The sequence below is a fragment of the Carcharhinus amblyrhynchos genome, unplaced genomic scaffold (genome assembly GCF_965287045.1).
Source record: "Carcharhinus amblyrhynchos unplaced genomic scaffold, sCarAmb.v2.hapA chromosome_131, whole genome shotgun sequence".
NCBI classification, from domain to species: Eukaryota; Metazoa; Chordata; class Chondrichthyes; order Carcharhiniformes; family Carcharhinidae; genus Carcharhinus; species Carcharhinus amblyrhynchos.
Window position 1 is genome coordinate 444,492 of NW_027649871.1, and position 27,185 is coordinate 471,676.

At 45.9% G+C, this 27,185-nt stretch overlaps 1 gene segment (V, D, J or C); it reads right to left on the reverse strand.

Moving 5' to 3' along the window:
* On the reverse strand, window positions 1–26,734 carry LOC145338659 (Ig heavy chain C region, secreted form-like). The segment is given in 9 exon segments: window positions 1–689; window positions 846–1,166; window positions 3,405–3,722; window positions 3,813–4,115; window positions 10,473–10,775; window positions 13,340–13,660; window positions 24,251–24,335; window positions 26,247–26,569; window positions 26,689–26,734. Coding segments are annotated over 9 exon segments (2,403 nt in total).
* Between the last annotated feature and the right edge of the window lie 451 nt (window positions 26,735–27,185).

The window sequence follows — 27,185 nt, forward strand, 5'->3', positions numbered from 1 at the left end:
CATGTTTATTGAAACTGGATCAGGACGCTTTGCCACGTACAATTAACCCTTTGTGGGATCTCACACTCGATCAAATGGAGCAGAAAAATATTGCAAAGGGAACTCAGGACTTTCAGACATTTGGAGAAAAGGACGTTCGGTGTCTGATTCAATCACCAAATAGTTCTTTAACTCAATTATTGAGCAAAGCTGTTTTCTGTGACCTGTCACCAGAAGAGAGATGTTCTTGTGATCACAACAATCCTCTGGCTGCATTAACCATCCATTTACAAGGATTATATAAATGGCTGATTGAATGGCCAGATGTTATGAGCAGGATTTAAAACTCTCGGTCAGGACAAGTGACACATTGACCAGGGTGGGTTTGCTGTGAGATTTATTAATGCTCCTGAACAGGTCTGATGTGACTGACTCATGTCCCACCACACAGGAGTAAGTGGTCCCGCTGTTCCACTCGTCCGCAGAGACTGTCAGCTGACTGCTCGACTTCCAGCTGCTGTGACCGTCCTCGCTCACCGGCTGGTTCACGAATCCCAATTTGAGGAGAGTGTCATTGGCCATCCAGGCCAGGTAGATGTCTGCGGGGGAGAATCCGGTCACCAGGCACACCAGGGTCGCAGTCTGGTCCTTCTCCATCTCCTCCGACGAAGGGGGAAGGAGGTAGACTTGAGGCTGAGTCTTAACCTCAACTGGAAACAGAGACAACATAGATTAGACTGAGTCTTTCTCTCTTGTATTTACCCACTGACACAAACCGGGTGAGCAAGACGGGGCGGCACGGTAACACAGCGGGTTTCCATGCTGTAAACCTCTATGACTCTTTGACTAGTTCCATCCACACGTACCTTGGGCTTTCCTGATTGACCTCTTCTCCGGCGTGGGCAAACTCTTGTCCTCCACCCAACACAAATACTCAACTCCGCTTTCCCACTCTGCGACGGGGACCGTCAATCTGCTGAAGATCATGTCTCTGTCTCCATTCCTCTTGGGACTCTGAGTCTTCACTCCATCTTTTCTCTCAATTCCATCCACCTGCCAGGTCACCCTGGCTCCCTCCAAATCACCATGAAGTATCTCACAAAGAAGAGTGGCTGTCCTGTTCCTCCAGATCTCTTCAAAAGGAGGTTTCCTTAAGGTGACTGAGATCCCAGTGTCCAAACACTGATCTGGGTGAGAAATGACAATGATTATTTCATGATTCCCCAATGGGATGAGGAAGTGGCTTTGCAAGGCTGGCGATTCAGGCCCGTCATCACAGATACAGCAGTGGCTCACAGGGCTCTTTCACAGGGTTTGTGCCTGGAGCCACATCTGAGGCAGACAGGGTCAGGACAGTCGGCACGGTGGCACAGTGGTTAACACTGCTTCCTCCCAGCGTCAGGGACCCAGGTTCAAATCCAGCCTCGGGTCACTGTCTGTGTGGAGTCTGCATGCTCTCCCTGTACCTGCGAGGGTTTCCTCTGGGTGCTCAGGTTTTCTCCCACAGTCCAAAGATGTGCAGGTTAGGTGGAGTGGCTGTGCTAAATTGACCTTAGTGTTAGGAGGATCAGCTGGGTAAATAAGTGGGTTACAGGGATAGGGCCTGGGCGGGATTGTGGTTGGTATAGAGTCGATGGGCTGAATGGCCTCAAGGAACAAAAAACAAAGAAAATTACAGCACATGAACAGGCCCTTCAGCCCTTCAAGCCTGCACCGACCATGCTGCCCGAGTTAACTAAATCCCCAACCTTTCCGGGGACCATATCCCTCCATTCCCATCCTATTCATGTGTTTGTCAAGATGCCCCTTCAAAGTCACGATGGTATCTGCTTCCTCTACCTCCCCCGGCAGTGAGTTCCAGGCACCCACCACCCTCTGTGTAAAAAATGTGCCTCGTACATCTCCGTTAAACCTACGCCCCCGAGTAATTGACTCTTCTACCCTGGGAAAAAGCTTCTGACTACCCGCTCTGTCTGTGCCTCTCATAATCTTGCAGACTTCTATCAGGTCTTCCCTCAACCTCTGTTGTTCCAGTGAGAACAAACCAAGTTTCTCCAGCCTCTCCTCATAGCTAATACCCTCCATACCAGGGCAACATCCTGGCAAATCTTTTCTGTATCCTTTCCAAAGCCTCCACATCCTTTGGTAGTGTGGCGACCAGAATTGAACACTATATTGCAAGTGCCTCCTTCTGTGCTGTAGGGGTTCTAACCTATAATCTTTCCTGAAACCAACATTAACAAACCAGTTGGGTTTTTAATGACAAGAGAACAGCTTCTGGTTGACTGATGCCAGAGTTTAATTTCCAATTTTTACTTTCTAAAACCAAATTCAAATTCTCAAGCTGTGCTGGATTTGAACTCAGTTCTCTGGACCATTAATTGGCCGTGTCAGCCTTGCCTCGTTCGCCGGGCTGCCTCCTCTCCATTGCTACATGTTCAAGTCCCATGACAGATACTTGAGTTCATGAGCAAGAATGACCAACCAGTACTGAGGGAACTCTGCACTGTTTCCAGTGCCATCTTTCAGAAAGAGACCTGAAACCAAGGTCCCTTCTCAGGCTGAAGAAACAGATCCTATTGTCAGGGTTCTGAAGAAGAGGAAAGTAGTCAATATATAGCAATTATCTGATTGTCATATTGGCATGTCAGCTCCAACTCTCACCAACTTTTACAGATGCACCATAGAAAGCATTCTTTCTGGTTATATCACAGCTTGGTATGGGCTCCTGCTCTGCCCAAGACCGCAAGGAACTACAAAAGGGTTCTGAATCTAGCGCAACCCATCACGCAAACCATCCTCCCATCCATTGACTCTGTCTACACTTCCCACTGCCTCAGGGAAAAGCAGCCAGCAGAATTAAGGATCCCACGCACCCCGGACATTCTCTCTTCCACCTTCTTCCGTCGGGAAAAAGATAGAAAAGTCTGAGGTCACGTACCGACCGACTCGAGAACAGCTTCTTTCCTGCTGCTGTTGGACTTTCGAATGGACCTACCTCGCATTAAGTTGATCTTTCTCTACACCCTATCTATGACTGCACTCTCTCGTTCTCTTTTCTATGAATGGTATGCTTGTCTGTGTAGTGTGCAAGGAACAATACTTTGCACTGTATACCAAGGTATGTGAGTTTAATGAATCAAATCAAATTAGCTGACATTTTCCTTGCATTGAAGCTGTGTCTACACCTGATGGAAAGCATTTTACTGGCTGTGAAACACATTGGAAAATCCTGAGGATGTGAAAGGTACAATATTAATGTGATTGTATCTTTCTGTGTTCAGGCCTCTGGATTACTGACCCACTCAAACACCCACTGCATAAACACGCGGACATTGTCCGTGTTAAACTTCCTGACCCTCACAGAGTTTACAGCCTCAGGGATTAACTGTATTAATTTTGGAGTTGGGGCCCCAGGGTCATACCTCGGATGATCTTCACTGTCTTGCTGCTGTTGAAGTGGGAGGGTGGGTGAGACACAGTGCAGGTGAAGGCTGAGCCTTGCATCCACTCCGCTGTACTCACAGTCAGGTAGTGCCTGACACTGAATGTCCCTGCCTGCTCCAGAGCGGTGAGCCCAGCACGAGTCTTGGAGGAGATCAGAACACCATCTTTCTCCCAGGTGACATTCACGAAGTCCGGGTAGAATCCAGTGATCAAACACTCGAGTGTGGCTGTGCTCATACTCTTCATCTCTTCTTCTGCTGGGGGCAGCAGTCTAACTGTGGGACTTTTTGGCTTCACTGGAACAAATGGGTAAACACGGGAAGCGTTAAAATTTTCCCCCTCAAGCCTACCAAAGTCAGGAAATTAATTTCTGATTGTTTGCCCACCTTTTGCTCTGCTTATCCGTTTTGACACCGGTGCAGATGAGGCAGCACCATGCACGGAGCACACAAACTCCACCCCGCTCTCCCATTCCTCTGCACTGGTTCGAAGTTGGCTGACGATAATGTGCAGGCTCCCTTCCCTTGTGGGCGGATAAGTCAAAACTCCGTCACTTCGACTCTTGTCACTCACTTCCCAGAGGATTTGGATTGGGCTCGGATCAGAACAGACCACTGAGCACTCCAGGGTAGCCGTCTTGTTCATCCAAACCTCTCTGATGGAAGGATTTCGGATCAAGACAGTCATTTCTGGGAACGGGAAAGGGGAAAAGTTCAGAGAAATCAAAACAAAAACAGAAAATGCTGGAGAAACTCAGCAGGTCTGATAGTGTCCATGGAGAGATGGGGCTTCCCATTCCAAACACAAGGAGACTTGGGAGTCCTTGTTCAAGATTCTCTCGAGGTTAATGTGCAAGTTCAGTCGGCAGTTAGGAAGACAAATGCAATGTTAGCATTCATGTCGAGAGGGCGAGAATACAAGGGCAGGGATGTACTGTTGAGGGTGTGTAAGGCTCTGGTCAGATCCCATTCGGAATATTGTGAGCATTTTGGGTCCTGTATCTGAGGAAGGATGTGCTGGCCTCGGAAAGGGTCCAGAGGAGATTCACAAGAATGATCCCTGGAATGAAGAACTTGTCGTATGAGGATCCTGGATCACCTCAGGCTTAGAATCCTCAATCTAATGTTCCATTGGCTTCACTTCTCCTGATCTCAGTAATCTTCTCCATTCCTACAGCCATCCAGAAACTCTGTATAACTCTACTCTCTGGTACATCCTTCACTCGCTTTCCACCCAGCATCGGTGGACGTTCCTTCAACCATCTGGGCCCCAATCTCTGCAACTCACTGCCCAAACCTCAGCGACTTGTCACCTCTCTCCCCTCGTTTGAGACTCTCCGTAAAGCCTCCCTCTTCATCCAAGCTTTCAGTATATCACAATATCTTCTCCTTCTGGCTCAGTGTCAGCTCCCCTTTGGTTTTGTTCCTGTCAGGCCTTTTGGAATGGTTTGCTCCATTGATGGCGCTATATCAATGCACATTGCCATTGACGGTAATTCCTTGTGAAAGAAGATGGTTAGTTTGCATTGGGAGAACAACCCCCAGAAATCAGAGGAAGGAACACAAGCTCCTTCTTCCTGGAGGTTGGGATTATTTCTGCATAACATGTACTTTCCCCAGTTTCATTCAGAGTTACTGGCCTGGGAAGATAACGCTTGAATTGTTCCCATTTTCTGTTTTATATTCATCTTTCAATTCATTCATGGGACGTGGGCGTTGCTGGCTGGCTAGCTTTTATTGCCCATCCCTCGTTGCCCTTGTTCAGAGGGCAGTTGAGAGTTAACCACATTTCTGTGGCTCTGAAGTCTTATGTTGGTCAGGCCAGGTAAGGAAGGCAGATTTCCTTCCTAAAGAACATCAGTGAACCAGATCGGTTTTTCCGACAATTGACAATGGTTTCGTGGTCATTCGTGGATTCTTAATTCCAGATACTTCTTATTGAATTGAAATTCACCATCTGGAGTGGCAGGATTTGAACGCTGGGTACCCAGAACGTGAGCTGAGTTTCTGGATTAATAGTCGAGCAGTAATACCATGAGACCATCGTCTCCTCTCAAGGACATTGGCATTTCAGATATCCAGCAGTTTACTGTGTGTGCTGTACAAAGAGCAGAACAGCACAGGAACAGGCCCTTCGGCCCTCCAAGCCTGCACCAATCATGATGCTTGCCTAAACTAAAACCGTATGCACGTACAGAGTCCGTATCCTTCCATTCCCATCCTATTCATGTATTCGTCCAGTTGCCCGTTAAATACTATGGTACCTGCTCCCATTACCTCCCCGGTCAGCACATTCCAGACATTCACCATCCTCTGTGTAAAAAAAATTTGTCTCGCAAGCTCCTCTAAACTTTTCCCCACACACCTTAAACCGATGTACCCTCGTACTTGACTTTTCTACCCTAAGGAAAGAGCATCTGACTATCCACTCTGTCCATGCCACTCATAATCTTGTAAACCTCTATCAGGTCGCCACCCCTCAACCTTCATCGTTCCATTGAGAACAAACCGAGTTTCTCCAACCTCTCCAGAGCAGGCAACATCCTGGTAAACCTCTTCCATACCCTCTCCAAAGCCTCCACATCCTACACTATTAAAAAAACATTTCTTTTATGAATCACAAGTGCTGTGATTCACACTGATCTCTCCTGACGTAATATTAACGTTTATGATGATATCTCTGTCTAGATAAAAATCTGTCTTGTACACCAACCATCACCCCTTGTGGCTGCAGTTTCAGCTCCTGTTCAGCGCACAGTGTCTGTCTGACAGGACTGGGTCTTTTATAAGGTTGAGGCGTTCCACTTCTCTCTCTTGTCTTTGAAACAAAACATTCACCAATTTCCTTCCACTTTGGGATCGCTGATTCTGTTCATCACTGAGTCGAAGTCCATTTTCCGAGTTTGTCAGGAAACCTGACAGGGTTTGTGAAAAGTCCCCTTAACCTTGTAAAATAATTATATTATTAGACACTGGGCATTTAATTCCATTTTCCCACTCTGAGGAAATTGAAACAAAGAGTCGAGAGGACAAGAATACAAGAGCAGGGATGGACTTCTGAGGCTGTATCAGAGTCTGGTCAGACCCCATTTGGAATATTGTGAACAGTTTTGGGTCCCCATATCTAAGGAAGGATGTGCTGGCCTTGGAAAAGGTCCAGAGGAGGTTCATAAGACTGATGCCTGGAATGAAGAACAGTTGAGGACTCTGGGTCTGTACTCGTTGGAGTTTAGAAGGATGAGGGTGGATCTTATTGAAACTTACAGGGTACTGTGAGGCCCTGGATAGAGTGGACGTGGAGAGGACGTTTCCACTGGTAGGAAAAACTGGAACCAGAGAGGGCACAACCTCAGGCTAAAGGGACGATCCTTTAAAACAGAGATGAAGAGAAATTTCTTCAAACAGCGTGGTTAATCTGTGGAAATCTTTGCCACAGAAGGCTGTGGAGGCCGGGTCATTGAGTGTCTTTAAGACAGAGATAGATAGGTTCTTGATTAAATGGAGATCAGGGGTTATGGGGAAAAGGCAGGAGAATGGGGATGAGAAAAATATCAGTCATGATTGAATGGCAGAGCAGACTCAATGGGCCGAGTGGCCTAATTCTGCTCCTATGGTGTTATGGTCTTCCCCAACTTGGATTCCTGTGAAGACTGAGTTCCTGTGAAGACTGATATCAGTGTCCAGGATTGCAGGAGTGAAGGGAACTGTTCCCATTTCTGCCACCCAGAATTTAATCAAAAACTGTACAGATTGTGCAGGGCACCAGGTACATCCTAAATCACTGATTTGCCTCAGAGCCAATCACACCATTCTGCTGGATCAACAAGGCCCAACCCGCCAGCCCCCGACCTTTCCATCTCTCTGAGTGACAAACATGCTTCTAATTCTCGACAGCCTTAGAGAGACAATGGTCAGGCGGTGGGGTCAGGTTCCTATTCAATCTGACCTGGAGCATTTCACAAGAAAATGATCATTTAGATTAGAAACATGGAAGATAGAAGCAGGAAGAGGCCATTCAGCCCTTCAAGCCTGCTCCGCTATTCATTACCACCATGGCTGATTGTCTAACTCAATTCTGCTTTCTCCCCAGAACCTTTGATGCCGTTTGCCCCAAGCCGCCTCTTGAATACATTCGATGGTTTGGCATCAACTGCTTCCTGTGGTAATGGATTCCAGAGGCTCATCACTCTTTGGGAGAAGAAATGTCTCCTCACCTCCGTCCTAAATGGTCTATCCCGAATCCTCAGACTGTGACCCCTGGTTCTGGACACTCCCACCATCGGGAATATCCTCCCTGCATCGACCCTGCCTGGTCCTATTCGAATTTTTTAGTCTCCATGAGATCCCCTCCCGCCCTCATTCATCTGAACTCCAGCGAAAACAATCCTAACGGAGTCACTCTCTCCTCATACATCAGTTCCACCATCCTGGGAATCAGCCTGGGAACCCTTCGCTGCACTTCCTTGAGAGCAAGAACATCCTTCCTCAGAAAAGGAGACCAAAAACTGCACACAATACTCTAGGCGTGGCCTCACCAAGGCCCTGTATAGTTGCAATAGCACATCCCTGTTCCTGTACTCGAAACCTCTCGCAATGATGGCCAACATACCATTTGCCTTCTTTACCCCCCTGCTGTACCTGTATGCTCATCTTCAGAGACTGGTGCACAAGGACACCCAGGTCCCTCTGCACACTCCCCTCTCCCAATTTATAGCCATTCAGGTAGTGATCTGCCTTCTTGCTTTTGCTTCCAAAGTGAATAACCTCACACTTATCCAAATTACACTGCATCTGCCACTGATTAGTTCACTCACCCAACCTGTCCAGATCATGCTGAAGGATTTCTGCATCCTCCTCAGTTCAGGAGTGGGTTGGGTGGGGAAGGGGAACCCAAACTATGGCAGTTGCTTGTTGCATTGTTGACACTTTCATTCTGACAGACACCACAGGCTGGATCTGAACCTCCTGGATGGTTCTTAATAACATCCAACAGCCAATTCCATTCACAGTCAATCACTTTATTGAACAAGTTTGAGGGTGACATTTGAATTGGAGCTTCTCGCCATTTTTCAGGGTCACATCGAGGTTATTCTTGTGGATAATCTTCGGCATACACCCAGCACAATTGCAGGGAGGACAAGTGCCAGGAGGACCTGGAACTGGAAGAGTTGCAGATTAAGCCTTACACATTTTCACTCCCCCTCCCGTGTGCCAGGAAATTGGAAGAAGCACACGGCCCCGGAACTCAGCTCAGTCCTGCCTTTTCAGGATCCGAAAGGGACCGGATCATGTTGACATTGAAAAGCCCACTTACCTTATCCAGAACGGTCAGAGGAAATTGACCTGAGCTTGGAGGAGGAGGGTGCAGTCAGAGAGTCATACAGCACAGAAAAGGCCTTTCAGCCCATCGAGTCTGCACCAATAATACCCACCAGTAAACACACGCTAATCCCATCTTCCAGCACTTGTTCCATATCCTTGAATGTTATGGAGGTGGATTCTCCTCTCCCGCTCACCACGGGAATCATAGCGAGCAGGTGTGGGGGAGAGGGGGTGGACCACAAGAAGGTCTATTGACTCGGGTGGGGGGGGTGGGGGGGGGTGGCAGGGAATGGGGAGGTGGTCTCTGGATTTGGAGTGAGTGTAGCTGGAAAATCCCACCCATGATGGTTCAAGTGCCCATCCAAATATTTTTGAAAGGTTGTAAGGTTTCCAGCCTCCACTACCTTCCCAGGCAGTGAATTCCAGATTCCCACCACCTCCTGTGTGATTTTCTTTTCTCAAATCCCCTCTGAATCTCCTAACACTCACTCAAAAACTCTGCTCCCTCCTGATTGAGGGATGAGGGGTTTGTCGTATGAAGAGCGATTGAACAGTTTAGGCCTCAACTCTCTGGAATTTTGAAAGGATGAGGGAAGATCAAATTGAGGTGTACAAGATGATAAAAGGTATGGATAAAGTAGACGTGGAGAGGATGCTTCCTCTTGTGGGACATTCTGGGACGAGAGGTCAGAGTCTAAGGAGAAGGGGTAGCAAATTTAAAACAGAGTTGAGGAGAAACTACTTCTCCCAAAGGGTTGTGAATCTGGAATTCGCTACCCCAAAGTGTGGTGGATACTGGGACAGTGAGTCAATTTAAGCAGGGATTAGACTGATTTTTAACTGGTGATGAGTTGAAGGGTTACGGGGAGAATACAGGAATGACTAACTCCTCAACCCAGGAGAACAGCTGCTCCCTGCTCACCCTACCTAAACCCCTCATAATCTGATACACCTCAATCCCCCTCAGCCTTCTCTGGTCTAAAGAAAGTGATCCAAGCTTATCCAGTCTCTCCTTATGGCTCAAATACTCCACTCCCAGGCAGCACCCTGGTGAACCTCCTCTTCACCCCCTCCAGTGCGATCACATCCTTCCTATAGTGAGGTGGCCAGAACGGCACCCAGTACTCCAGCTGTGGCCTCACCAACGCTCTGTACAGCTCCAATGTGTCTGATAAAAGCAAGTGATGGAGGGTGGGGGAGTTCTATCGAAAAGGAAAATGTGGGGAATGAATTGATGAGCAGTCAGTTGGGTGATTTCTGGAGCAGGCTCAGGAAACGGTGAGGCCAATCCCGGCCATTCCTTCAAACACAAAACTGGAAAGATTTCCTGTATAAAGCAGCGTTTGGGAGGCAGTAGAAAAGGAAACATTGGGAGCTGATTTGAACTGTGGATGGGATTCGATGTGTTGGGTATCAGATGGGACGTATCAGCTGGACCACTTCACACCCAGCCCCATCTTCATTTGGAGTCACGGAGAATTCCATTGGATAAGGGTGGGAAACAGACAGTGACCCAATTCCAGCAGTTTCCCTCTGCTTCCTGCATTCCATTCAAATTACTCCCCTTAAGTGTCAAAACACCAAACACTGAACATTTTACCCCCTCACTGCAGGCTTGTTATTGGGGACAATGATTCTGAATTGAGGGAAAGTCTTTGCCCATGAAGTGAACACGAGTCTGAATTACTGACGGGATATTCCTTTCCTCTCTCAGACACCACTTACCCTCTCGGTATCTCAAACTGATCCCCTGATTGAAGTTCGAAGGTGCGTGGGTCACTTGACAAACGTAGTCATCTCTTTTCTTCCAATCCGCCACAGTGACTGTCAGGTAAGAGACTGTTTCGAATGTATAGCCGGATCTCCACGTGGAAGGTAATAAAACATCATTGACTTGCTTTTGTCCGGCTTTAGTCCAGGAAACCTGTACGCTGTTGGGATAGAATCCGGATATCACACATCCTAGGACAGCAGTGGTTTGGTTGTAGACAGTCTCCGGCGATGGAACCAGCGGGATGAGCTTGGGGGCTGTGGAATATTGCAATATTTCAGATTACACAATTATTTTGGCCAGAGAAAGAACAAAGAACAAAGAAAATTCCAGTACAGGAACAGGGCCTTCGACCCTCCACACCTGCACTGACCATGCTGCCCCGACTGAGCTAAAACCCCCTGCGCTTCCTGGGACCGAATCCCTCTATTCCCATCCTATTCATGTATTCGTCCAGACACCCCTTAAAACTCACTACTGTATCTGCTTCCACTACCTCCCCCAGCAGTGAGTTTCAAGCACCCCACCCATCCTCTATATCAAAAACTTGTCCTGTATATCTCCCTTAAACCTTCCCCTTCACACCTCAAACCTGTGCCCCCTAGTAATTGACTCTTCCACCCTGGGGAAAAAGCTTTTGATTGTCTACTCTGACCATGCCCCTCATAATCTTGTCAACTTCACCATGTGGACAAGACGCTTTCAATTCCCTCAATATCGAAAGCAACCACCCCGAAAACAGCCCCTTCCAATGATGATGTTGATTTTCCCGTGAGCATGTTGACATGATGAGAAGAACCGTGACTGTTAAAGGATGCTGCGATTGGGTGAGCTGGCAGTATACCTGGCGTCTGCCAAGCAGATACGGAGCAAAGCAAATGGAAGTTGAGGTGTAACTGATCTTCACTGATCATGAAGCAGACTGAAGGAGCTGACTGGCCTCTACCTATTCATGTATTCCTTTTATTCCTTCATGGGTCATGGGCGTCCTGGTTGGCCAGCATTTACTGTCCATCCACAGGGCAACTGAGAGTCAACCACATTGCTGTGGCTCTGGAGTCAGGTGTAGGCCAGACTGGGTAAGGACAACAAATTTCCTTCCCTAAAGGACATTAGTGAACCAGGTGGGGTTTTCCAACAATCGACAATGGTTTCATGGTCGTCAGTAGATTCTTAATTCCAGATTTTTTTATTGAATTCAAATTCCACCATCTGCTGTGGCGGGATTCGAACCTGGGTCCTGAAAACACTAGCTGTGTTTCTGGATTAATCATCTAGCCATAATACCACCAGGCCACTGTCTCCCAGGGCAGTGTGGATTGTACATAGGCTGTGGAAGGAGATTAAATGGGTGATAATCCCAGGACATTGTAGATTGTACATAGGCTGTGGAAGGAGATTAAATGGGTGATAATCCCAGGACAGTGTAGATTGTACATGGGCTGTGGAAGGAGATTAAATGGGTGATAATCCCAGGACAGTGTAGATTGTACATGTGATAGTGATAATACCACGTCTCCCCTGTATCCATGTACAGGAGTAGATGGAGAGAGGTTGTTTCCATTGGCAGGAGGATTGGTAGTGACAGATTTAAGATAATTTAGAGAATAAACCCAGTAGGCATGAGAAAGCTGTTCTTTCTCAACACAGCTGGTCTGTTTGCATTGGGACTGCACTGCCTGAAAGGAAGTGTCTTCAAGAAATAAGGTTGTAATTTTCAAAAGGCTAATTTCTTGGAAGATGGAAAATTTCCTGCGATATGTGGAATGAGCAGGGGAGTGGGACTAATTTGCTATCTCAGATAATGCTGCCACAGGTATGATGGATTGAATGGCCTTCCTCTGTCCTGTATGATTTTAAGACTCAGGATCTTACACCGAGTTGGGGCAGAGGGTTAGGCTGTAAAATTATTCTGGAGTTAGGTCCGCTCCATGTCTACTTCTGGACATTATGGCATCATTCACCTGTTGTACTCCAACCCCAACATCCAGCTTCACTGGTTTCCATAGAACTGAATATTGAGCATGCGATATCACAGGCGTCTACATTGTTTCCCAGCCATTGTCCAATTTGGTCTGGTTTCTCACTGAGCTTCGTTTAGTAACCAGCAGCAGCACTACTAGTAGACAGAGGTGGAGTAAATGGTTCCACAAGTTCATAAGATATACGAGCAGAATTAGGCCATTTGGCCCATTGAGTCTGCTCCACCATTCGATTGTGACTGATATGCTCCTCATCCTCATTTTCCTGCCTTCTCCACAAAACCCTTCAACCCATTACCAATTAAAAATTTGTCTTAACTCCTCCTTAAATTGACTCACTGTCCCAGCATCCACCGCACTTTGGGGTAGTGAATTCCACAGATTCATAATCCTTTGGGAGAAGCAGTTTCTCCTCCAACTGTTTTAAATTTGCCACCCCTTATCCTAGGACCTATCATCCTAGACTGCCCCACAAGTGGAAGCATCTGCTCCACATCTACTCTATCCATACCCCTTATCATCTTGTAGACCTCAATTTGATCTTCCCTCATTCTTCTAAATTCCAGAGAGTAGAGGCCTAAACTGTTCAATCTCTCTTTATACAACAAACCCCCTCATCTCTGGAATCAATCAAATGAACGTCCTAAATGGATAAATGGACATAAAATCCATTTGATTGTGCTTTGTTGTGTTAGTAGTAGCACAGTTGGCGTACAGGGATCGAATATTCATTCAGGTTCTGTTTGTGACAACCTCCTACATTGGTTGCTGAAGGTTCCTATTCTAATGTCATCCCCTGATAGCAGTTTGGTTCGCAACAGTAAATAATAAGTACTAACGTTTAGGTTGAGGTTTTTGGATCTCAGCCTTCACCATTGTGTTGGAGTTGTAGCCCGCCTTGCAGTGGTAGACCCGATTGGCGTTCCAATCCGATGCAGAGACTTTGAGCACGCTGCTCGTCGTGTATTTCATGTTTTGCCCCAAAGTCGCCGGATACTTTATGATTCCAGTATTGATGTCCCTGCTGCTACTGGACCATCTCTGATTGATGCTCTCAGGCTGAAAGTCCTTGACCAGGCAGAGCAGGCTGATTTCATCTTGGTTGGAGCTTGTGCCACAGAAAGAGCTGGAGATGTAAACTGATGGTCTGACCTGGACATCTGAAATGTGAATAGATGTACACTGATAAGCTCAGTAAACAAATAAGACCATAAGACCGTCAGAAATTGGAGCAGAATTAGGCCACTTGGCCCATCAACTCTGCTCCACCATTCAATCGTGGCTGATATTTTTCTCATCCTCATTCTCCTGCCTTTTCCCCATAACCCCTGACCCCCTTATTAATCAAGAACCTATCTATCTCTGTCCTAAAAACACTCAATGACCTGGCCTCCAAAGCCTTCTGTGGCAAAGAGTTCCACAGATTTACCACTCTAGCTGAAGAAATTCCTCCTCATCTCTGTTTTAAAGGATCGTCCCTTTAGTCTGAGGTTGTGCCCTCTGCTTCTAGTTTTTCCTCCTAGTGGAAACATCCTCTCCATGTCCACTCTATCCAGGCCTCGTAGTATCCTGTAAGTTTCAAAAAGATCCCCCCCTCATCCTTCTAAAATCCAACGGGTACAGACTCAGAGTCTTCAACCCGTTCCTCATACGACAAGCTCTTCAATCCAGGGATCATTCTTGTGAACCTCCTCTGGGCCCTTTCCAAGGCCCAGCACATCCTTCCTTAGATACGGGGACCCAAAACTGCTCACAAATGGGGGTCTGACCAGAGCCTTATACAGCCTCAGAAGTCCATCCCTGCTCTTGTATTCTAGCCCTCTTGACATGAATGCTAACATTGCATTTGCCTTCCTAACCACCAACTGAATCTGCACATTAAGTTGAAGACAATCTTGAACAAGGACTCCCAAGTCCCTTTGTGTTTCTGATTTCCTCAGCATTTTCCCATTTAGAAAATAGTCTGTGCCTCCATTCCTTCTTCCAAATGCGTTACAATGCGTACAAGCATGTAAATTTAGGGCAAGAGAGGCCACTTGGTGCTTCGAGCCCACTCTGTCATTCAGTACAATCACGGCTCATATCATTTTAAACTCAACCCCACATTCCAACCTACCCCCAATCACCAATGCCCTGTATAACTGAATCATTACCTCTCTAACTTCATGTTCAATTCCCCCCCATAATAAACAATCAAATTCTATTCCTTTCCTAATTACTCACTGTACCTTCAGACTAACACCTTGTGATCAACGCACAAGGCCACCAGATTGCTCTGTGTCTCACAGCTCTGCAATCTCTCACCATTGAAGTAAAGTGGCCAGCTTCCACCTTCTTCCATTGGGAAAAAGATACAAAAGTCTGAGGTCACGTACCGACCGACTCAAGAACAGCTTCTTCCCTGCTGCTGTCAGACTTTTGAATGGACCTACCTCGCATTAAGTTGATCTTTCTCTACGCCCTCCCTGTGACTGTAACACTACATTCTGCACCCTCTCCTTTCCTTCTCTATGAACAGTATGCTTTGTCTGTATAGAGCACAAGAAACAATATTTTTCACTGTATGTTAATACAGGTAACAATAATAAACCAAATCAAATTATATAATTTGTACAAAGTTGAGAGCCCAGCACTGATCCCTGTGACACATCACTCACTACATTCTGCCAAACTCAAAGGACCCATTTATGCAACATTCTATTTCCTGTTAGCTCGCCAATCTTCTGTCCATGCCAATATGTTACCCCTTTCACCAGGAGCTTTGTTTTCTACAGTAACCTTTGGTGCGGCACTTTATCAAATCCTTCTTGACATCTAAGTATAGCACATCCACCAGTTCCCCTTTACCCACAGGACCATGTTACTTCAAAGAGAACAAAGAACAAAGGAAATTACAGCATAGGAACAGGCCCTTCGGCCCTCCAAGCCTGCGCTGACAATGCTGCCCGACTGAACTAAAAGCCCCTACCCTCCCAGGGACCATATCCCTCTATTCCCATCCTATTCATGTACTTGTTAAAATGCACCTTAAAACTCACTATCGTATCTGCTTCCACTACTCCCCCCAGCAGCGAGTTCCAGGCACCCACCACTGTCTATGTAAAAAACTTGCCTTGTACATTTCCTTTAAACCTTGCCCCTCGCATCTTAAACCTGTGCCCCCTAGTAGTTGACTCTTCCACCCTGGGAAAAAGCTCCTGACTATCCACTCTGTCCATGTCCCTCATAATCTTGTAGATTTCTATCGGGTCGCCCCTCAACCTCCCGTCATTCCAGTAAGAACAAACCAAGTTTCTCCAACCTCTTCTCATAGCTAATGCCCTCCATACCAGGCAACATCCTGGTAAATCTTTTCCCCAAAGCATCCACATCAATGCCCCGGCAGATGAAGACAAGCATGCCATCTGCCTTCTAGCTAGGGTGCAGAGAAAGATCAACTTAATGCGAGGTAGGTCCATTCAAAAGTCTGATGGCAACAGGGAAGAAGCTGTTCGTGTGGTGTTTGGTACGTGACCTCAGACTTTTGCATTCTTTTTCCCAAAGGAAGAAGCTGGAAGAGAGACTGTCCGGGATGCGTGGGGTCATAGATGGAAGGCTGGTTTGTATGATGGACTGGGCTACATTCATGAACTTTTGTAGTTCCTTGCGGTCTTGGGCAAAGCAGGAGCCCATACCAAGCTGTGATCCAACCAGAAAAAATGCTTTCTATGGGGCATCTGTAAAAGTTGGTGAGAATTGTAGCTGACATGTCAAATTTCTTTAGTCTTCTGAGAAAGTATTGGTGTTTGTGGGCTTTCTTAACTATAGTGTCGGCATGGGAGGACCAGAACAGGTTGTTGGTGATCTGGACACCTAAAAACCTGAAGCTCTCAACCCTCCCTATTTCGTTCTACTTCATCTGCCATCCCCTTCATTTCCATTATTAATCCCCAGAATCACTTTCTATCGGACTAACGTTCATTTTGTTCACTCATTTCTTTTTTATTTTCTACTGAAATGCTTGTTATCTGTTTTTCTGTTTCCAGCTTGCTTTCGCTCATTCTGTAATTTTTCTCTCATTAATCTGGTAGCCATTCTTTGCTGGTTTTTATATTGTGTCCACTCTTCTGACCTGTTACAAGTTTAAATTTTTTCTTTAAGATTGATAGTAGGATGCTACCAGGACTTGATGGTTTGAGTTTTGATGGTTTGATCGTGACTACTGGAGTGCCTCAGGGGTTGGTGCTGGGGCCTCAGCTATTTACCATTTATATAGATGATCTGGAGGAGGGAACCGAGTGTAGGGTGTCGAAATTTGCTGATGACACCAAGATTGGAGGAAAGGCAAATTGTGCGGAGGGTGTGGAGAGTCTACAGAAGGATCTAGATAGGCTGGGCGAATGGGCCAGGAAATGGCAAATGGAATTTAATGTTGGCAAGTGCGAGGTGGTCCACTTTGGTAGGAATAATGGTAGGAAGGATTATGACTTACGTGGCGAAAAACTGCAGCAGGCGACGGTGCAGAGGGACCTTGGGGTCCTTGTGCATGAGTCGCAAAAACCCAGCTTGCAGGTGCAGCAGGTGATCAGGAAGGCGAATGGGATGCTGGCCTTCATAGCGAGGGGGATTGAATATAAAAGTAGGGAGGTCTTGCTGCAGCTGTATAGGGCATTGGTGAGGCCGCAGCTGGAGTACTGTGTGCAGTTTTGGGCGCCGTACTTACGCAAGAATATTTTGGCCTTGGAGGGAGTGCAGAGGAGGTTTACTAGCCTGATGCCGGGGTTGAGGGGGTTGAGCTATGAGGAGAGGCTGAATAAACTAGGCTTGTACTCGTTAGAGTTTAGAAGAATGAGGGGAGATCTCATTGAGACGTATAAGATGATGAATGGGATGGATAGGATAGAGGTGGAGAGACTCTTCCCGCTCAGAAAGGATAACAGGACTAGGGGACACAGCCTCAAGATAAAGGGGGGGCGGTTTAGAACGGAGTTGAGGAGGAACTTCTTCACTCAAAGGGTGGTGAATCTCTGAAATTCTCTGCCTGTTGAAGTGGTGGAGGCTTCCTCGCTAAATATTTTTAAGACGCGGGTTGATGGGTTTTTGATAAGAGAGGGGATTAAGGGTTATGGGGAGAGGGCGGGAATGTGGAACTGAGCCACGACAGATCAGCCATGATCTTATTGAATGGCGGGGCAGGCTCGAAGGGCTAGATGGCCTACTCCTGCTCCTATTTCTTATGAGTTATCAGGAGAGGTTGGATAGATTGGGACTTTTTTCTCTGGAGCGTAGGATGCTTCGGGGTGATCTCATAGAGATCTATAAAATAATGAGGGGCACAGATCAGCTAGATGGTCAATATCTTTTCCCAAAGGTAGGGGAGTCTAAAACTAGAGGGCATAGGTTTAAGGTGAGAGAGGAGAGATACAAAAGGGTCCAGAGGGGCAATGTTTTCACACAGAGGGTGGTGAGTGTCTGGAACGAGCTGCCAGAGGCAGTAGTAGAGGTGGGTACAATTTTGTCTTTTAAAAAGTGTTTAGACAGTTACATGGGTAAGATGGGTATAGAGGGATATGGGCCAAAGGCGGGCAATTGGGACTAGCATTGGTTAAAAAAGGGGCGGTGTGGACAAGTTGGGCCGAAGGGCCTGTTACCATGCTGTAAACCTCTGTGACTCTATGATAGACACTACCATTAATTTTCTTTAACTAACCAGGGATGGTGGGCTTTCCCTTTAGAGTTTCTTTCTTGTTGGAATGTATTTATTCTGCGCAGTCTGAAATATGTCTTTAAATGTCTGTCACTGCTTCTCTGTTGACCTTAATTTAAATCGCTGGTTCACTTTAACTATGTCTGCTTTCATGCCCTCATAATTGTCCTTATTTCAGTTTAAAACACTGGTCTTAGACTCACTCCTGTCTCCCTCAAACTGAAGGTTAAATTCAGTCATATTATGATCACTGCCACCTCGTAACAACTTCACTGTTTTTAGTTGTCCAGATCACTAACAACCTGTCCTGATGCCCCCCAAGCTGACGCTATAGTTAAGAAAGCTCACTAAAGCCTCTACTTTCTCAGAAGGCTAAGGAAATTTGTCATGTCCTCTATGACTCTCACCAACTTTTACAGATGTCCCATAGAAAGCATTCTTTCTGGTTGTATCACAGCTTGGTCTGGGCACCTGCTCTGTCCAAGATCACAAGAAACTACAAAGGGTTGTGAATGTAGCCCAATCCATCAGGCAAACCAGCCTCCCATCCATTGACTCTGTCTACACTTGCTGCTTCGGCAAAGCAGGCAACATAATTAAGGACCCCCGCACCCCGGACATTCTCTCTTCCACCTTCTTCCATCTGGAAAAAGATACAAAAGTCTGGTACACTTACCAACCGATTCAAGAACAGCTTCTTTGATTTGATTTGATTTGATTGATTATTGTCACATGCATTAACATACAGTGAGAAGTGTTGTTTCTTGTGCCCTATACGACAACGCATACTGTTCATAGAGAAGGATTTATATAGATGATCTGGAGGAGGGAACCGAGTGCAGGGTGTCGAAATTTGCTGATGACACCAAGATTGGGGGAAAGGCAAATTGTGCGGAGGGTGTGGAGAGTCTGCAGAAGGATCTGGATAGGCTGGGCGAATGGGCCAGGAAATGGCAAATGGAATTTAATGTTGGCAAGTGTGAGGTGGTCCACTTTGGTAGGAAGAATGGTAGGAAGGACTATTACTTACGTGGTGAAAAACTGCAGCAGGCGACGGTGCAGAGGGACCTCGGGGTCCTTGTGCATGAGTCGCAAAAACCCAGCTTGCAGGTGCAGCAGGTGGTCAGGAAGGCGAATGGGATGCTGGCCTTCATAGCGAGGGGGATTGAATATAAAAGTAGGGAGGTCTTGCTGCAGCTGTATAGGGCATTGGTGAGGCCGCAGCTGGAGTACTGTGTGCAGTTTTGGGCGCCGCACCTGCGCAAGGATATTTTGGCCCTGGAGGGAGTGCAGAGGAGGTTTACTAGGCTGATACCGGAGTTGAGGGGATTGAGCTATGAGGAGAGGCTGAATAAACTAGGCTTGTACTCGTTAGAGTTTAGAAGAATGAGGGGAGATCTCATTGAGACATATAAGATGATGAATGGGATGGATAGGATAGAGGTGGAGAGACTCTTCCCGCTCAAAAAAGACAGTAGGACTAGGGGGCACAGCCTCAAGATAAAGGGGAGGCGGTTTAGAACGGAGTTGAGGAGGAACTTCTTCACTCAAAGGGTGGTGAATCTCTGGAATTCTCTGCCCGTTGAAGTGGTGGAGGCTGCCTCGCTAAATATTTTTAAGAAGCGGGTTGATGGGTTCTTGATAAGAGAGGGGATTAAGGGTTATGGGGAGAGGGCGGGAAAGTGGAACTGAGCCACAACAGATCAGCCATGATTTTATTGAATGGCGGGGCAGGCTCGAAGGGCTAGATGGCCTACTCCTGCTCCTATTTCTTATGTTCTTATGTTCTTATGAAACAAGAGAGTGCAGAATGTAGTGTTACAATCATAGCTAGGGTGTAGAGAAAGATCAACTTAATGTGAGGTAGGTCCATTCAAAAGTCTGGCAGCAGCAGGGAAGAAGCTGTTCCTGAGTCGGTCGGTACGTGACCTCAGACTTTTGTATCGTTTTCCCGAAGGAAGAAGGTGGAAGAGAGAATGTCCGGGGTGCGTGGGGGTGGGGGGGGGTCCTTAATTATACCGGCTGCTTTTCCCCGAGGCAGCAGGAAGTGTAGACAGAGTCAATGGATGGGAGGCTGGTTTGTGTGATGGATTGGGCTACATTCACCACCCTTTTGTAGTTCCTTGCTTCTTCCCTGTTGCTGGCAGACTTTTGAATGGACCTACCTTGCATTAAATTGATCTTTCTCTACACCCTAGGTATGACTGCAACACTACCTTCTGCACCCTCTCTTTCCTTCTCTTTGTCATAGAATCATAGAGGTTTACAGCATGGAACCAGGCCCTTCAGCTCAACTTGTCCATGCCACCCTTTTTTTTTAAACCCCGAAGCTAATCCCAATTGCCCGCATTTGGCCCATATCCCTCTATACCCATCTTATCCATGGAACTATCTAAATGTGTTTTAAAAGATAAAATTGTACCCGCCTCTATTACTACCTCTAGAAGCTTGTTCCAGACACTCACCACCCTCTGTGGGAAAGAATTGCCCCTCTGGACACTTTTGTGTCTCTCCCCTCTCACCTTAAACCTATGCCCTCTGGTTTTAGACTCCCCTACCTTTGGGGAAAAGATATTGACTATCTGGCTGATCTGTGCTCCTCATTATCTTATAGCCCACTATAAGATCACCCCTCAGACTCCTACGCTCCAGAGTAAAAATCTCAGTCTATCCAGCCTCTCCGTATAACTCAAACCATCAAGTCCCGGTAGCATCCTAGTAAATCTTTTCTGCACTCTTTCGAGTTTGATAATATCCTTTCTATAATAGAATGACCAGAACTGTACACAGTGTTCCAAGTGTGGCCTTACCAATGTCTTGTACAACTTCAACAAGACGCCCCAACTCCTGTATTCAATGTTCTGACTGATGAAACCAAGCATGCTGAAAACCTTCTTCACCACTCTGTCCACCTGTGATTCCACTTTCAAGGAGCTATCTCTTTGTTCTGTAACTCTCCCCAACACCCAACCATTAACTGAATAAGTCCTGCCCTGGTTCAGTATACCAAAATGCATCACCCCACATTTGTCTAAATTAATCTCCAACTGCCATTCATTAGCCCACTGGCCCAATTGATCAAGATATACAGTATGCTTTGTCTGTATAGAGCACAAGAAACAATACTTTTCACTGTATGCCAATAGATGCGAAAATAATAAATCAAAAATCAAATCAACTATGATGTTGTTAATTTCATTATTATATAGCCTGATGCCTGGTTGGCTTTTGAACCTACCACAACAAAAATATTCTACCAACTGCTCATCTTAGGCTATCTCTGCCCATCTAATTTTCCAAACTGTATGTAAATTCAAATGCCCTGTTTTTAGCTGTGTTCCTTTCTAACAAGCTCCAGTTATTTCTTCATTTATACACCATGCTATTGTGTGTGGGTACTGTTGGGGGGGTTCTGTACCCCACCCCCAAAAGTGACTTCTTACCCTCATCATTCCTCACTTTTACCCAAACTGCTTTCCTGAACTTAAGTCATCCCTCTCTGTTGTAAGAACAAAAGAACTAGAAGCAGGAGCAGCCATCTGGCCCCTCAAACCTGCTCCGCCATTCAATAAGATCATGCCTGATCTTTTCATGGACTCAGCTCCACTTACCCGCCCACTCACCATAATCTTTAATTTCTTTACTGATCAAAACTTTACCTATCCTTGCCTTTGAAGCATTCAATGAGGTAACCTCAACTGCTTCACTGGGCAGGGAACTCCACAGATTCACAACCCTTTGTGTGAAGAAATTCCTTCTCAATTCAGTCCTAAATCTGCTCCCCCTTATTTTGAGGCCATGCCCCCTGGTTTTAATTTCACCCGCCAGTGGAAACAACTTCCCTGCTTCTATCTTATCTATTCCCTTCATAATCTTATATGTTTCAATAAGATCTCCCCAGATTTTCTGAATTCCAATGAGTATAGCCCCAGTCTACTCAGTCTCTCCTCATAAGCCATACCTCTGAACTCCAGAATCAACCTAGTGAATCTCCTCTGCACCCCCTCCAGTGCCAGTATATCCTTTCTCAAGTGAGGAGACCAAAACTGTACACAGTAACTCAAGGTGTGGCCTCACCAGCGTCTTATACAGCTGCAACATAACGTCGCTGTTTTTAAACTCCATCCCCCTCGCAATGAAGGACAAAATTTACCTTCTTCATTCCCTACAAACCAACTCCTTGTGATTCCTGCACAAGGACACCCAGGTCCCTCTGCACAGCAGCATGCTGCAATTTTTTACCATTTAAATAATAGTCCATTTTGCTGTTATTCCGACCAAAATGGATGACCTCACATTTACCAACATTGTACTCCATCTGCCAGACCCTTGCCCAGACTATCTATATCCCTTTGCAGACTTCCAGCATCCTCTGCACACTTTGCTCTGCTACTCATCTTAGTGCCATCCCACCAAAAGGTTTTACTGCGTGCTTTTTGCAAAGCTCATTCACAGCGACATTGAGAAAAATTTTTCTTGGGGACATATTGAAGCCACCATTGGCTAGTTGTTAATTTAGTTGACTATGTTTTGTAACAACAAATTAATTTTGATCAAGTACAGAAAGATAGTTTATGAATGGCATGTGGGAGAATTTCATCTCCTTAACCCCAAATGGACCATGAATCTGTACCTGTAAAAGGATCTTGTTAACAAGATGTCCAACTTTAATACGGAATACTGTCTCCATAAAAGGAACGATCAGAACACTCTGAATGTTCCACTGATTTTGTAATAAGCAATTTTATTCCTGCCGATTGGACTTAAAGTTTATTTATTAATCACAAGTAATGCTTACATTAACGCTACAGTGAAGTTACTGTGAAATTCCGCTAGCCGCCACATTCAGGTGCCTGCTTGGGTCAATGCACCTAACCAGCACGTCTTTCAGACTGTGGGGGGAAACCGGAGCGCCCAGAGGAAACCCACCCAGACACGGGGAGAATGTGCAAACTCCATATAGACAGTGACCCAAGCCAGGAATCAAACCCAAGTCCCTGGCACTGTGAGGCAGCAGTGCTAACCCACTGTACCATCCGTGCCATCCCTGAAACTCATGGCGATTTTTAATTATCGAGATTATAAATTTACATGAAATTTCACACCAATTGTTTTAATCCAATAATTGCAAACCTTCATTCGGTCCACAGAAAAATCTGGTGCCAATAAATTTAAAATTAATCGATCTTTTACTGTTATTGTCTCGAGAAAGGTTCAACCACACAGAACCCTTCCAATTCTCAGTTCTCAACCCGTGAGTGTCGGTTCAAATTTGAGCTGAGATCTCAGAGGCAGGAGATGATTTAAACTCTCTGTTTAGAACTTGTAAGTCACAGAAAGCTTAACAGTTATTGTCAAAGCACAAATCACATCCTGATTCAATAAGACAATCCTGTTCCACACGCAGTCTGATTCCTGCCTGTCTGGGCAGCTCACTGCTTCATGCTCAGCTTGATGGAATGAGATTTTTTTATAAACACAAGTCCCTGTTTCTCAATCTGTGTGAACCATTTCCCCTCCATAATCATTAAATTATCAACTGGAACATAGAACTTATTCTTTATACACCTAAAAACTGTTCTACCAATGTTTGAACTGCAATAAATAACATTTTAAACCACCCTGAAACCAACAATTAAATCATGAGACAATTGCATGAAATATTTGAACTCAGATTAGAACAAAATCCGAACCCATCTGCAAATATCCTAAAATCCAAAATCACCAAACCTGTCCTAACATAATGTCCTGAAAACTATAATCTGAATCAAACAGAACACACTAAACAGATCCGGGAATCGGTATTCCATTCTGAGAATCGATTCTGTGGAGTTAAATCTTAACCCTTGAGAGTAAATCCAGTTATCAGATTTCAGCTCCAATTACTGGGTATGTTCTTGTCTCTACAGAAATCCATCTCTCTCAGAGAGAATCATTCAATTATTCCAAATATCTCACTGATTTCAGATAAATCACACATTACAATTTAACAATCAAATTCACTAATAATGCAATTAAAGAAAATAAATATTAAATAAGGAAGGCATTGAGAAGTTTGTCTTACCTGAAATCACTTTCACCGTGGTTCCGCTCCCCCAATAATTAAGATAGTCACTGTGGTCTGTCTCCTCATTCACCCAATACAATAACTGAACTTGTCCACAATATGTAATAATCTCAGGGTAATGTAAACTTAAACCATGTTTTAACCCAGAGCAGCAGTTTGCTGGATTTGGCTCTGAAACTTCATCCTAATCCTGTTCCAAATGTATGAATAAATGAAGTATTTTTGCAGTTTTCCTGTCTGCGAACACCAGCTCCTGCGTTTTACCGAGAAACAGAATCACCTCCTTTTTGTCTTTTATTTTCCCAGAAATCAATATTTTCCTCCGACAATCCGAGTCAGTGCACAGATATTTCACTCTGGGAAACAGGAATGTGGAATCCATGGACACAGACTCTGATACACGCGGTCATTTGTACAGGGGGGAGTTTGTGTCAAGCTCTCTATCACTGTGAGCGTATCACAGTGCTTCACCCCAGGTCATAAACCACAGGTATAAGATCCAGCCCAAAATAAAATATCCCAGACAGGCAGCCAGAAGCTTTATTAACTCCTCAGTCTGTATCCGTGTGTCCCCCACACACCGGGTGTCAAACTCAGGGTCTTTCAGGACTTTACAGGAAAATGAGATGATCCACAAGGAGTTTTCATTGTTCTGCATCCTCTCGCTGTTACTCATTGTTCTTTCTCTTTTTCAATAATATCCGAAAAGAAGTTGTTCACATTCCCAGATTATTGAATCAGGATCAGATTTATATCCACGGGCCATGAGATAAAGGTCGGTAATATCACCCGAAAACTCCAGTTTAAATAACTTTCCTGTGGCAGGTTTTTGAATGGAGGATTCCCCCATCTCTCTCACTGTGCTACTCCATATAGACACTGTGATACACAGCCGTACATTAACCTCCACTCCTTTCACTGTCACTGAATCCAGTCCCTTCACATTGAATCCACACCCCACACTGCGACAAGTGAGCAATCCTGTTCTCTGATTTACACTGACACTGGTTTGAGCTTTCTCTGATTTACACTGACACTGGTTTGAGCTGTGATGTCTCAGTGGTTCTGTCCCTGGATCAGTGGGTCTAATAATCTGGGGAATGTGCTGATGTTCAACCTCTCCATGGGAGTTTGGGAATTTCTGGGAGGCCTGGGAGAAAAGCCGGGATGGGTAAAAGTGACTGTGAGGCTGTCGGATTGTCACACAAAACCCAACTGCTTCAGTCCTGGACTTTAGGGAAGAAATCCGCTCTGGTCTCTGGGTGACTCCAGTCCCACACTCAATGAGGTTGACTCTTAGCTGCCCTCTGAAGGGGTCAGTGAGGCTCTCATTTACCATCACCTTCTCAGGGTAAAGAGGGACAGGAGACAAGTGTGAGAACTGACAGTGACTCCTTCATCCTGCTGCTGTCACTCACTGAGGTTTCCTCCTTTCCAATAATATCCTCAAAGAAAGTTGTTCACATTCCCAGATTATTGAATCAGGATCTGATTTATATCCACGGGCCGTGAGATAAAGGTCGGTAATATCACCCGAAAACTCCAGTTTAAATAACTTTCCTGTGGCAGGTTTTTGAATGGAGGATTCCCCCATCTCTCTCACTGTGTCACCCTGTATAGACACTGTGATACACAGCCGTACATTAACCTCCACTCCTTTCACTGTCACTGAATCCAGTCCCTTCACATTGAATCCACACCCACACTGCGACAAGTGAGCAATCCTGTTCTCTGATTTACACTGACACTGGTTTGAGCTGTGATGTCTCAGACAGTGATCCAAGCCGGGAATCGAACCGAGGTCCCTGGCGCTGTGAAGCACAGTGCTAACCCACAGTGTCACCGTGCTGTCCACATCTCCCATTTCCAGGGCCGGCAGATCCCAGCACAATGAGGATGGGAATAAATCTGTGCTGATAATTGAGGGTGAGTGATCATTCCTCCCCTTTCACTCCTTCCACTGACTGCAGATTGTATCTCTGAGATTTTGTACCAGTCCAGCCCTGCTTCCTCTCGCTGTGTTTCTAGCACAGTAATAGATGGCGGTGTCATCCGCTCTCAGACTGGTGATTTCTATGTAAGCGGTGTTGCTGACAGCAGAAGGGGTAAATCGATCTTTAATTCCAGGCGCGAACCCTTGAGGGCTAGAATCATGGTACAGTAACCACTCCAGCCCTTTCCCAGGGACCTGCTTCACCCAGCTTATGTAGTAGCTACTGAGGCTGAACCCACTGAATGCACAGGAGAGTCTGACTGTCTCCCCCGGCTTTTTCACAACAGACTCGGGCTGGGTCAGCACGATATCAGACCGGACACCTGTTAATAAAAGAGAGAAAGGAGAGAGTTAACTTTAATAAACCCCGCTGGATAAACAGATGATCAAAGAATCCCTGAATAATCAGACTGTGTGGGGATAAAGCCCCGACACCTCTCACCTGTCAGACACAACAGAAGGACACAGAGATAAGGAGCAGTCCCCATCGTCCTGTGTATTCAGACACACACAGACACTCCAGAAACCGGCTGCCTCACAGCCACTTTGTTTGGAGCTGGAGTCAGTGCTGTTTAAATAGGGAAGTGGAGTGAGTGAGGGTCCCACAGCACAAACTACAGCTCCACCCACTGAAACCAGAAGCTTCCTGTCCCCGCCTCCAGCAGAGATTTCAATCCTCAACAAGTTATTTACAGATCCAACAGGCAGCAAATCAGCAGCAATAGTCACACTTTCTACTATTTATTTCAAAGTTAAACAGTTTGAGGAGGTCAGATAACCTGTGAGACTGCAATTATATATCTCTACCTTAGATAGGGACGAGGAGACAGTCAGTGTACAGATATCTCCCTGAGAGAGAGAGAGGGGACTGAGACACACCAGTCAGTGTACAGATATCTCCCTGAGAGAGAGAGGGGACTGAGAGACACCAGTCAGTGT